The 13,472-nt window shown below is 38.8% G+C and overlaps 1 protein-coding gene across 6 annotated transcripts in view; it reads right to left on the bottom strand.

Annotated features, from left to right (window-relative positions):
- usp36 (ubiquitin specific peptidase 36) overlaps positions 1-13,472 on the bottom strand; it is an 84,840-nt gene that overhangs the window by 39,286 nt on the left and 32,082 nt on the right. For all 6 annotated transcript variants that reach the window (XM_073026250.1, XM_073026249.1, XM_073026247.1 and 3 more), the window contains 2 exons: positions 12,214-12,432; positions 73-183 (listed from right to left, as the gene is read on the bottom strand). In XM_073026250.1, the coding sequence (XP_072882351.1) occupies positions 73-183; positions 12,214-12,432 (330 nt within the window). The remainder of the gene's footprint in view (positions 1-72; positions 184-12,213; positions 12,433-13,472) is intronic.

Here is a 13,472-nt window from a genome sequence, read left to right as displayed (position 1 = left end):
AATAAGGTCCTCAATAAAATAAAATGTCGAAACACTTAGCATACCAACTTCCAGAGAAAAACTACAGCTTACTTTTTAATTCACGAATGAATGACAATGGCTTGATAGCATTTCCACTATTGGCAAAGGCCTGTATCAGATGGTTCTGCATGATGCAGATCATACAAAACCCAGCCTGAGTACCTGTCAAAAAACAACACACAGATCATTTACACATGAAATGCAAGTTCAAAAATCCCACTGTTAGTTGTTTCATTGATAAATATCACAGTTGAATAAAACAGCTAAGTTCATAAAGGTTAATACTTGGTTAGAAATAAACTAATAAAAAGAAACCCAACAACTGGATTGAATATGTTCCAATAACAAACTGCATCTTGCATGAAATACATCCAAGAGGCTTTCCACAAGTGGGGAATTGGGAATGAAAAGAGAACACGATGGAAGAACTCAGCAAATAAGGCAGCATCCAGGAATAGAGCAATAGTTAACATTTTAATTCAATGACCTTCATCACAAGTGGAAGGGCAAGAAAACAAACTTGTTTTAAGCTGCAGAGAGGGGAAAGGGAAAGAAAACAGAAGTATGAGATAGATGCAGGTCAAAGTTGTCAAGATAGCATTACTTTAAATACTAGCAATTAGACCACAGGCCATAACGCGCAGGAGTGGAATTAAGCCATTCGGCCCACTGAGTCTGCCTCATCATTCTACCATGGCTGATTTGTTATCTCTCTCAACCCCATTCTCCTGCCAAGTAACCTTTGATACCCTGACTAAACAAGAACCTATCAACCTCCACTTTAAATATACCCAATGACTTGGCTTCCACAGCTGTCTGTGGCAAAGGATTCCATAGATACACTACCTTGGGTGAAAGAAATTACTCTTTTTCTGTTCCATTCTGAGGCCGTGCCCTTGGGTTCTAAATTCCCGCACTGTAGGAAACATCCTCTCCACACCCACACTATCCAGGCCTTTCAATATTCAATAAAGAGATTCCCCCTCATTCTTTTAAACTCCAATGAGTACAGGCCTGGAGCCAGAAACACTTCTCATATGTTAACCTTTTCATTCCTGGGATTATTCCAGTGAACTTCTTCTGAACCCTCTCCAAAGACAGCACATCCCTTTTCTTTATATAAAGAGAAATAAATAAACAAATGCGTGGATGAATGTGTGCCGACGAAAACTTGTTGTACTGGATTGATCAGGATGTATGCCATCTGCTGAGAGCGAGATCTGTGGCATTTAAGTCTGACAACAGGTCTGTACAGGAAGACCAGGTATAACTTGCAGAGGGCTATTTCAAGGACAAAAAGACAATTCCAAGCAAGGTTGTAGGCGACACTGGATGCACAACAACTCTGGCAGGGACTGCAAGACATTACTTCCTAGAAAGTGAAACCCAATAGCATGAATGCAGTGATGCTTCACTAGCAGATGAGCTCAATGCCTTCTATGCTCGCTTTGAAAGGTAGAACATAACTACAGCTGTGCAGATCCCTGCTGCACCCGATGACCCTGTGATCTCTGTCTCAGAGGCCAATGTTAGGCTGTCTTTAAGGAGGGTGAACCTTCGCAAGGCAGCAGGCCCTGGTTGAGTACCTGGTAAGGCTCTGAAAACTTGTGCCAAACAATCGGCGGGGATGTTCATGGACATTTTTCAACATCCCACTGCTATGGTCGGAAGTTCCCACCTGCTTCAAAAAGGCAACAATTATACCAGTGCCCAAGAAGAGTACTGTGAGCTGCCTTAATCACTATCGCCCAGTAGCAATCACATCTACAGTGATGAAATGCTTTGAGAGATTGGTCATGACTAGACTGTACTCCTGCCTCAGCAAGGAACTGGACCCACTGCAATTCGCCTATCGCCACAATTGGTCAATGGCAGATGCAATCTTAATGGCTCTTCACACAGCTTTAGACAATACAAACACTGATGTCAGGATGCTGTTCGTTGACTATAGCTCAGTGTTTAATACCATCACCCCCACAAGCCTGATTGGTAAGTTACAGAACCTGGGTCTCTGTACTTCCCTCTGCAATTGGATCTGGAAGACCACAATCTGTGCGGATTGATGATAGTATCTCCTCCTTACTGACAATCAATACAGGCGTACGTCAGGGGTGTGTGCTTAGCCCACTGCTCTACTCTCTATATACCTATGACTGTGTAGATGGGCATAGTTCAAATGCCATTTATAAATTTGCTGATGATACAGCCATTATTGGTAGAATCTCAGATGAAGATGTTAGGGCATACAGGAGCAAGATATACCAGCTAGTGGAGTGGTGTTGCAGCAACCTTTATTTAATGTCACTAAAATGAAAGAGCTGATTGTGAACTTCAGGAAAGATAAGACAAGGGAACATGAACCAATCCTCTTAGAGGGATCAAAAGTGGAGAGAGTGAGCAATTTCAAGTTTCTGACTGTCAAGATCTCTGAGGATCTAACCTGGTCCCAACATATTGATGCAGCTATAAAGGAGGCAAGACAGTGGCTATGTTTCATTAGGATTTTGAAGACATTTGGTTTATCAACTAAAACACTCAAACTTCTAGAGACGTACCATGGAGAGCATTCTGATAGGCTGCATCATTGTCTTGGCTGGGGGGGGGGATGGGAAGGGGGTACTGCTGCACAGGAGCAAAAGAAGCTGTAGAAAGTCAAAATTAGTCAGCTCCATCTTGGGTACGAGCCTCTGCAGTACCTAAGACTTCTTAAAGGAGTGGTGCCTCAGGAAAGTGATGTCCATTATTAAGGACCCTCATCACCCAGGGCATGCCCTCTTCTCATTGTTACCATCAGGAAGGAGATACAGAAGCCTGAAGGCACACACTCAGCGATTCAGGAACAGCCTCTGCCATTCGATTCCTAAATGGACACTGAACTCATGAACACTAACTCACTTTAAAAAAAAACATTATTTCTATGCTTGCACCATTTTAAATCTATTCAATATACATGTATATACTTACTGTAATTTACTTATTTTTCCCTTACTATATTATCATGTGTTACATTGAACTGCTGCTACCAAGTTAACAAGTTTCACGACACAGGCTGGTGATAATAAACTTGATTCTGATTCTGCATGATGGAAAAACCTAGATTACTGATATTATTGCTGCTCTTGAAATTAGTATTGAGTTTAAAGTGTTCAGATGGAAAACAAGGTGCCATTCTTCAAGCTTACATTGTCAGTGTTGGAATGGTGTAGAACACCAAAGAGGCAAAAGTGTGAGTGGGACACAGAATTACATTAACAGGCTATGGAAGCTGTCAGGTTTGCTAACTAAAGTTCAAAGTAAATGTATTATCAGAGTAAGTCTATGTCACCATATACCACCCTGAAATTCATTTTCTTGCAGGTATTCACATTAAAGCAGAGACGTACAATAGAAAAAATGAAAAGACTACAGAGACTGACAAGCAACCAATGTCCAAAAGACAACAAAATGTGTAAACACACAAAAAAACCAAATAAATAATACTGAGAACACAGTTGTAGAGTCCTTGGAAGAGTCTGTAGGTTGTGGAATTAGTTCAGCATTGAAGTGAGTAAAGTTATCCATGCTGGTTCAAGAGCTTGATGGCAGCAGTGGGAAGAGAACTTGGCCTGGATAGTGGGGGTCCTTGATGATGGAAGGCAGGTGATCCGCAAATGTTTATGCATGTCGAAGATACCACATCAAGTGCACGAAATAAATGCAAGACACTAAACTGGACTAAGTGCTTTGAAAGACTGCTCAAGTCCTGGAAGGCGAGAGGGGAAGAGGTTCAAAGCATAAAGCTTACATAAATGTGGGCTGTCCCCAGCACATCTTGGACTATGCTAGTTGTTGATGCAAACAAGGCATTTCACTGTTTGTTTCAAAATTCTAAGTACATTTACTATCAATGTATGTTTACCATATATAACATTGAGATTCATCTCTTTACTGGCAACACAAAATAAAAACCCAATCAAACCCATTTAAAAAAAGATTGCCAAACACCCAATGTACAGGGAAAAAAAACAAATCATGTAAACAATAAAAGCAAATAAGATTTAGAAATGAAGTTCACAAAAGTGGATCAACGTACGTGTGATAAATAATCTTAAATCTTCTTTTACAGCAGGGTTTCCCGAACTTTTGTTTATGCCATTGTCCAATACCATTAAGCTAGGGTCGTGGATCCCAGGTTGAAAACCCCATTTTATTGGATCAAAGCATGCAAGCAGACCTTTTGACCCAATATGTCCATGGACCATTAAGTGCACAATTCCTACATTAGTTCTATTTCTTCACTGCACACCATCTCATCAACTTCACCAGTTTTTTACCACTTGCTATAAGCTAGGTGCAATTTACAGTAGCTAATTATCCCACCAACCTGCACTTCTGTGAAATATGGGAGAAACAGTGTTCACAGTGAGAAAGTGACAACTTCACAAAAGCAACACTAAAAGTCAGAATCAAACCCAGGTTGCTGGAACTGAGTAGTAGTTAGATTATCACTGCATCACTGTGTCGCCCATCAATGTTTCTTTTTAAAACAGAAGTAGTAGGAGGCAGGGACATTAAGGAGCAAGTTCAAGCAAGATGATAAATGTTTAAACTAGAACATCTTTGGAAATAGGAAAGCCAATGGCAATTTTCTTTTCTCCCCCTTGCATTATATCCATCCCTATGCCAAGTCACAAGCTACAATAAAATAGCTGGTCTTTGAAAACAGGATGCAAGCTGTTGAAGGATGCAATGCACACATTATTTGGGTTTTATACTTGGTTCAGTGATTTTTTATTTTTTTTATACCATTGGTGAAAATCAAGTACTTTCGGTCATCAAAGAATCAAATGCATCTCTTCTAGTTCCGATTAAATTGATCATGATACACATTAGAACCTGCCCCTTTGCTACCCGAGTTTTTAACAATGTTGGCCTTTACTCACATCACAAATTAGCACATCTAAAATTCAAAATATGACTGATCAATCCATGCACAATAGATGCAATTTGCGAGTACAGAGGATTCCAGTTAATTGGCCCATCGGTTAATCGTGGCAGCTGCTTATTTGGAACAACACTAATCGAAAAAGGGATCCCTTTGTTTATATGAGACACCATGCAGTTTAATTGGGACAGGAAACTGGTGCTGAACAGTTCCTAACTAACACCAGTCGTGTGCTCTGTGTGGCCGTTAGACTACTACACCGTGCTTACAGCAAACAATTTTTAAACAGCATCAGATGCATGTGCTTGTGTTATGTTATCGATTTGGAATCACAGATGCCAATTCAAAAAGCAGTGATTTTTGATAATTTTTGTTTTTTATTTTGACTTTGGAATATCACCATACTACTTCAATGCAGGAAGGCAACGAGGCAGTCAATTATCACTGATTTTGTTCATTTTCAGTCAAAAGAACATGGCAGTGTACATGGGAAGAATTCCTGCGTCAATAACTATTAGACCATAAGACATAGGAGCAGAATTAGCCCATTCAGCCCAGATCCTACTCAACCCCATACACCAGCTCCCTTGCCGTTAGACAAGGAACTAATACAGTTTTATAGTACTGCAGTAATATTGGTAGTGTCCTAATTTGTTCTCTATTTCATTTAAATAGATTATTTGTTAATTAGTTGAATGGTAGTTTATCTTTCTGATACATTTTTAACAAGTTCCACAAATCTTTGGCTAATTGGGGCTAATGAGTCCTATTTAACCAGAATCCACTGTATATTTTTGGTTGCTCTCTAAACCATTTGCTATTATACAAATACAGAGTAAAAGAAAAAAAATCCTTGGTCTGTTTCAGTTTGTGTCTTTTTGTTACTATCAGCTAAATTTAAGACAGACAAAATGGCAGACAGATAAGCTTCACTTCATTTGTCACATGTACATTGAAACGTACAGTGAAATGAGTTGCTTGTGTCGAATCAAATTAATGAGGATTATGCTGGAATCAAAACCAGTAATACAGCTGGCACTGTAAAGTGATTTTGCCAACCATTATCCTACCATGGCACCCCACAAACAAGCAAAAAAAAAGATGCAGTAATTAATCAAACAGCAGTAGAAAGAGGGCTGAGGTTTCTGCTGCAAGAAATGCTGAGAGAGAAGGATAAACAGCTGCAGTGATAAAAGTAAGCAATCTGGTCACCGTGAATATGCAAGAAGTGACACTGAGGTCAGGATAAACACAGTAACAGCACTGCAGAGCTTTCATTGTTCAGACCGGAAGCAAGGTGTCAAGAGAACTAGCTTGCCATGATTTTTCAACATAAAAAGTCATCTTACATTCAGACACTCCTGCACCTAGCATCACCTTATATACATACAATCTATCTTATGTTTATTGTGTGCTTTTTTAAAATTGTGTTCTTTATACAATTGTATTTTCTGATGCTGCATCAGACCTGGAAGCAGAGAAATAATTATTTGGTTCTCCTTTAAACTAGGGTAATAAATCTTGAATTACAGTAGCTCAATCCAATTTAGAATTAACAATGATCTGTCACATTCAAAGTGAGGTGGTGAGATAGGTGGGGAGGAGCTTGGCAGGATACATGTGCCCTTTCCTGCTGCCAAGTACAAGGATCTATCAAGTTTACTGTGTGGCAACAACTGCTGCTTCTGCAAAACCAAGAGCAAGTATCATTAGTGCAGCACAAAACCCAAAATAAAAACAGCCATATGGTGCTGGAATTTCACAGCGTTCAAGCAATACTCAATTTCATTATCACAAACAACAAAATGCAAAACCCTACAATGTTCCCCAGTTTTTTTTGCCACCAAGCCCTGTAAGTACATTTTCAATGAGATGATTCATACAGCGAACACACAATAAGAACAGTTGTCGAGTCCAAGAGAGCAGAATATTTTTCCAATGACTTATCAACATGTATGGAATTTTGTACTCAAGTAAAACCTGCTGATACAGAAACATTTCGAAATCGACCCCTGTAAAGCAGCCTAACGTCACTCATGAGATCATCTCTTTCTGAAATAAAAGGAATCACTTTTTCATGCAGATCTAAAGCAACTCATTATTAATTAATATTAATTCTTCAAAGGAGAAACTAAATTAACTAAATATCAAACTTATTTGCTTTTCAATTTTTTTTTGAGGAATTCAGATGGTTTCCCACCCAAATTACAATGGATTTAACCAAACATGATTAAGTTTAAGACAAAAGCTGTCCTCCAGAGAACTAATGAAACGTGTAGATGGATTAGGAAGAGTTAATAGTTTTAACTGTATCCTCCCCAAGTGTTTCGTTATATATTCCAGGTTCAGAAATAGCTATATGGTGACAGAAACTATAATATAATTGCAATTTAATCTTCTATATGCATGGGTGCCATTCAAAAGAGTCAAGTAATTTTCTTCATTCCTCTCAGATATTTTAGGAATATTACGAGATACTGCAGGATAGGGTTAGGTTAGCAGAGGACTGTACTATTTGAACTGAAGATGATATCTAACCGCAGGAGTTGGGAAGTTTATGGTGAGGCAATTAAAAAAAAACTTGGAGGGGAAAAAAACAGTAAGGTAATTGTTAAAATATACCAGCAAGTTCACCGATGTTTTTCAAGGAAGGAATTTAATTCCTTGGCCAGTCTGGCCTACACATGACCCCAAACACACGGCAGTGGTCTTGAATGTTATTCAGTTTTAAGTCAGTTTATTATAGCCTCATCAGTAGCAGAATGTATACGTGAATAAGTATAACCATTCATTCCATTGTACGTCATCTTCCCATAACAATCCTAAAATCCACCCAGTACAGCATTAGTAACCTAAACAGTTCTAAGTTATCACTTCTTTTAATTTGACTTGAAAGCTGTTTACTAAATCATTTCTAAAATAACACTTGTTCCAACTTGTACCTCCACTCCACTTATCCATTTATAATTCAAATACCTCAATGACATGATACAAATGCCTCAGACTTGGAAATTTGCTAGTTTCAGGTATTTATTGCTTAATGTTAATGCCTTTCAATGCTCAAATGCCTCAAAACAAGGTTGTCTGCCAGGTGCTTTCTTTCCATATTACCTTTTTCCAACTACTTTTAAGTTAAGATCCCAAACAAGAAAACCATGCCAGGGCATGTTTCTCTACATTATTGCACTCGCCCATTGGCAGCCAAAACAGGACACAGCATTCCCGGTATGTCTGGAGAACCACCTCCCTTGTGCTCTACTTAAGTGATTTTGATAACTGTTGCCCTGCACTGTTTCAGCATTTAATGTCACGTTGGATGTAGACAAAACACAGGAGATATTAAAAGAATACTGGTCTAGGACTAAGTCCATTTCTATAACTATAATTCAAATTATTAAATACTTAAATACTTTTCTTCATGAAGGAAGATTTCAATTGAACCAGGTGACCTTCGGCAATTCTGTTCTCAATCTCGAGCAACCTTCAGTTAATGAGGTGCTTCCTGATGTCACCCATATAGCCTGGTCTAATTATAACACTATGTTGCCTGGATTAGAGAGCACATCTTATGAGGAAAATTTGAGCAAGTTAGGACTTTTCTCTTTGGAGTGTAAGAGAGTGAGAGAGATGACGATAGAGGGGTATAAGATGACAAAAGGCACAGATTGAATGGACAGCCAGAGCTAATTCCCCAGGGTGGCAATGGCCAATATGAGGGGATATCATTTTAAGGTGATTGAAGGATGTATAGGGAGAACATCAGAGGTAGGTTTTTAATCTACACAGAGTGGCAAGTGCAGGGAACTAGGGGTGCTGGTAGAGGCAACTACGTAAGGGGTATTTAAGAAACCCTACGACAGATACATGGAAGAAAGAAAATGGAGGGCTATGTGGGAGGGAAGGTTAGATTGATTTATGAATAGGTGGAATGGTCAGCACACTATCATCAGCCGAAGGGCCTGGTCTATGCTGTGCTGTTCTAAGATGTGCAGAAGAGAATTACCAGAACGTTTTGTGGATTGGGGACTTTAGTTATGGGGGAAGAGATTAGATACACTGGGTTGTTTTACCTGGCGTGAAGGAGGCTGAGGGGTGATCTGAAAGAAGTATACTAGATTACGTTGTATATTCTTTATTTGAAAATCAATAAAAAAGATTGAAAAATTAAATGAAGATAGATTATGTAATCACTGACAGAGCTGGTGGAGGTAAATGCAGTCATTACATTTATGAGGAATTTCGGCAAGCTTTTGAATGGTGTATATTTAATTGCTTGAATTTAAATTTCCTGCTGATGCAGCAGGATTTGAAGTTTTGCCTCTGGATCTATAATATAAGCACATGCGTACACTCAGTGGCCTTTTTATTAGGTACTCCTGTACACCTGCTTGTTAATGCAAACAGCTAATCAACCAACCATGGAGCAGCAATTCAATACATAAAAGCATGGAGACAGGGTCAAGAGGTTCAACTGTTTCTCAGACCAAACATAAGACTGGGGAGCAAGTGTGATCTAAGTGACAATGACAGTGGAATAATTCTTGGTTCCAGTCGGGGTGGTTTTGAGTATCTCAGAGACTGCTGATCCCTAGGACTTTCACACACAACAGTCTCAGGAGTTTAGAGTGAATTGTGTGATAAACAAAAAAAAACTCTAGTGAACGGTAGTTCTTGTTAATGAGAACGGTCAGGAGGGTGGCCTGACAGACTCAATCTGACAGGGAGGAGACAGTAATTCAACTAACCAGCGTTACAACAGTGGTGTGTAGAAGAGCAGCTCTGAACACACAACACATCGAACCTTGAAGTGGATGGGCCATGAAGTGGCACCTTGAAGTGGATGGGCACAAGAAGGCCAGGAGGATACACACAAGTAGCCTCTTTATTAGGTACAGAGGCAATTAATAAATCGGCCACTGAGCCAGATGTGGTGGAGGCAAATACTGTAATTACGTTTAAGCAGCACTTAGGCAAGCTTTTAAATAAGCGTATATTTAATTGTTTAAATTTAAATCCTTCAGCTGCTGCAGAAGCAGTTGAAATTTTGACTCTAGATCAATAATACATGCATATGTATATATGCTAAGATTCCTTTCAAATATCTATTTAAATACTTGGAATTTGTGCTGAATGCAGCACCTCCTATACAATCACTCCATGAATTTCATTTTAAATGCATCCCTTATCTTATGAGCCCAGTTCCATTTCAATACTGTGATTCCTCATCAAATTTGACTATGACCATGGCAAAGTAAATAATGACAAGTTTTGTTCCAAAGACAGATGTGGTGCAGATTCTTCTGCAACACATCTCAGAGTAATAGAAGTGCACTAGCTTCTGATGATGAGCACAGCAAAATGTGCGGTGATTTATAGCCTGCTCATTATGGTGAGCAAGGTTAAACAAAATTCATATTCACACAAAAAAAAAACAGCTGCAGGAAGGCTGACAATTTTCTTCTGCTTTCTAGGTCAGAAATCTGAAAGAGCTTTGAACATCTATGAAATAGCTTAGTTTTAATAGGCAGCACAGGAAATAACAGAGCAAGACAGATGAAAAAAATATTGGTTGTGTATTATCTAGCACAAAAAATATTTGCGCTGTATTGAGCGGATACTGCAATGTGCATCTGACATTTTATGCACAGCTTTCACGTGAATGGTCTGAGCAATATACCTTCGCTTCACCACAATTTAAAGAGTTTAGCTTCATTTGTTACATGCACGTCAAAACACCCAGTGAAATGCATTTTTTGTGTCAAATTGAATCAGTGAGGATTGTGCTGGGAACCTCAACAAGTGTCGCCACATTTCTGGCACCAATATGACATGCCCATAACTCTCTAACCCAAACCATATGTACGTCTTTGGAATGTGGGAGGAAAACTGGAGCTCCTGGAAGAAATCCACATAGTCACGGGGAGAATGTACAAACTCCTTACAGGCAGCAGTGGGAATTGAACCCCAACTGATGATTGCTGGCGGTGTAAAGCAACTGCGCTACTGTGCCGCCCAATGCCACAGAGACCAAAGTGTCCAAATGAAAACAAATGAACTTGTCTGGGGAATCATGCAGGCATCAATTTACATTTCAAAAACTGTACTCTACGGCAATTTTGTGCCCATCAAAATTAGATCAAACTAAAAGAGGGCACCAAACCAGGATTAAGGCAATATGTGATTTAATCGCATCAAGAGAAAACATTTGAATATGACAATAATGTTTTTAAATAATCTGCAATAGCATCTGCACGAAGATGATTATTTTGTGAAAAGCACTTCATTAGCAGGGTCACTAATAATTTAAAATCTTGCACAAATTATGGGATTATAGTTAAAGATAAATATGGTTAACTGATTATCACAATGCCGTCTTATTGAAGAGTACTGTGTACAAGCTGTTTCCTGGATTACAGTAGTGATAGCAGTTCTAAAGAATGCAATTGAAAATTAAATATTTGGCATGTTTTGATAGGGTGAAGGACATTATATAAATGCATTTTTTTCTTTATCAGCAGTAGGCAGTAGCTTACTTTAATAATTGATTTGCAGGTGTTATTTTCATCGCATTCAGGTCTTGTAAGGTCAGCACATAGCCTGCAGCTGACTGCACCGGAGTGCTCCAAAAGCTTCCTGAGCTGGTTAAGTGGCAATAAAATTAAACCTTTCATGACTCACCAAGGAATATAACTCAGTATGTTTTAAAGCCCCCACAATCCAAACACAGTGATCCTTAATGTAAAAACTGGAACATCAATACTGAAAATATTTCTGGATGTGAAGATGTGAAAAGTTCTCTCCCATTGTGCGGCATTCCCTCCTCACTGCTCCTCCCATGGTGCATTCGTTAACTCCAACACTGGGAACACAGCCCATATTCTGGGGCTGACACCTCTGTAATAAACCTCGAGTAATCTATCAACCATTTCAACCTTTATCCACTACTCGGTGACATGTCTGTGTCTTTCATAAAAGATTTCAGAAAGAAGCATTTCGATTGCTGAAAACAAAATTGATTTAAACTCTGTCCTTGATTTTTTTCCCCCAGGACGCTGTAGAGAGGTCAGGTTTGTGGTTAGTCGGGGCATCAAAGACTACGGGAAGAAGGAAGGAAAATGGGGTTGAGACGGATAATAAATCAGCCATAATGGAATGGCAGAGCAGACTTGATGGGCCGAATGGCCTAATTCTACTCTTCTGTCTTATGGTCTAATGTGACTACCAGAAATGCATAATAATTTCAAAAAACCTTAAATGCAGCAACTTACATGTCTTACTGTGCTCTTTCGAGAGGAGGTAATTGGCCAATGGTGGTGTATACGTCAAGCATTGTATAGTGGAGTTCAAGAAGCAAGTATTCCCAAGGTTGTGCAATCCAGCTCCAACTCTGTACACACGCACCCATTTCATGGACAGCTTTTCCATAGGAAATAAAATTTTCTGAGGTGCTGGGATGCCGTCATTTGGAATGCTGCTTGTTTCATAAACTGAATATAAAAACAAACAGGATTTTTGGGTACCAGCTAGGATAAAAATTAAACCATTAATAAAATGCATTACAGTTCCACTACTTCAGGTTTACATTTACAGGCACCTGAGCTGACATAAAAGTTGTGCTTGAACCAATTCGGAGCTGTGGCAATTATTCTAAACATTGAAGTGACATTTTTGTTTAAATACATATCCAAACTTAAAACACTTCTTGAAAAGTACTAAATTGTGTGTTACTAAAGTATTCAAATCAGGTTACTTTTCCTCCTTTAACATTATGTTCAAAATTTGAAACTAAAATCCAGTTTCTAAACAGGTCCATAGAAATCAACATTGCCAGATAGCTTTAAAATTTCAAGTAAATGTTACAAAATAAGGAAAAGTACATGCACAGTGATCACATGAATTAACATCTGATCTTTTATTCACAGGCCTGAAAATATGTGAAATTAACTTTCAATGGCTCATAAAACACAAGTCTTTGTCAGCAGCTACTTATGGCAGGAAATTTAAATGCTCCTGAACAAAAACTACCGCGAAGGTTTGTTTCATTGTTACAGCATTTTTTTAATGTCAGAACATTTGAGATCACAATTCCAGAAATAATGCTATCCATTCACAACAAATCTGGCCTTTACTGCAAGATTTAGCCATGATGTTGGTTTTTCATGGCCCACTCAGAAAATACATAAAGTACATGGGAGCTAAGGCACTGAAATCAGCTATTCACACCAGCAAATCCAAGTCTCAAGCCCGCCACTTTTCTTCATCTAACATATCATCTCTCACTCACCTCCATGCTGACTCAGATATATTTTCAGAGTCTGCTTTGCAGGCGAAGTTCAAAGCAATTTTATTATCAAAGTACATATATGTCATTATGTACAATCCTGAGATTCATTTTGTTGCAGGCAGTTCTGGCATTTAGATATTTTAACTGAGATTTGCAAGAAGTCAGGTTACCATAAATATCAAGTGTTCCCAAAATGGAGCTAATCACTATATTCATTGAACTTTGGAATGCAATCAATAATAA

Source organism: Hemitrygon akajei, chromosome 22, assembly GCF_048418815.1.
Source record: "Hemitrygon akajei chromosome 22, sHemAka1.3, whole genome shotgun sequence".
NCBI lineage: Eukaryota > Metazoa > Chordata > Chondrichthyes > Myliobatiformes > Dasyatidae > Hemitrygon > Hemitrygon akajei.
This window is presented reverse-complemented; position numbering and strand designations above follow the sequence as displayed.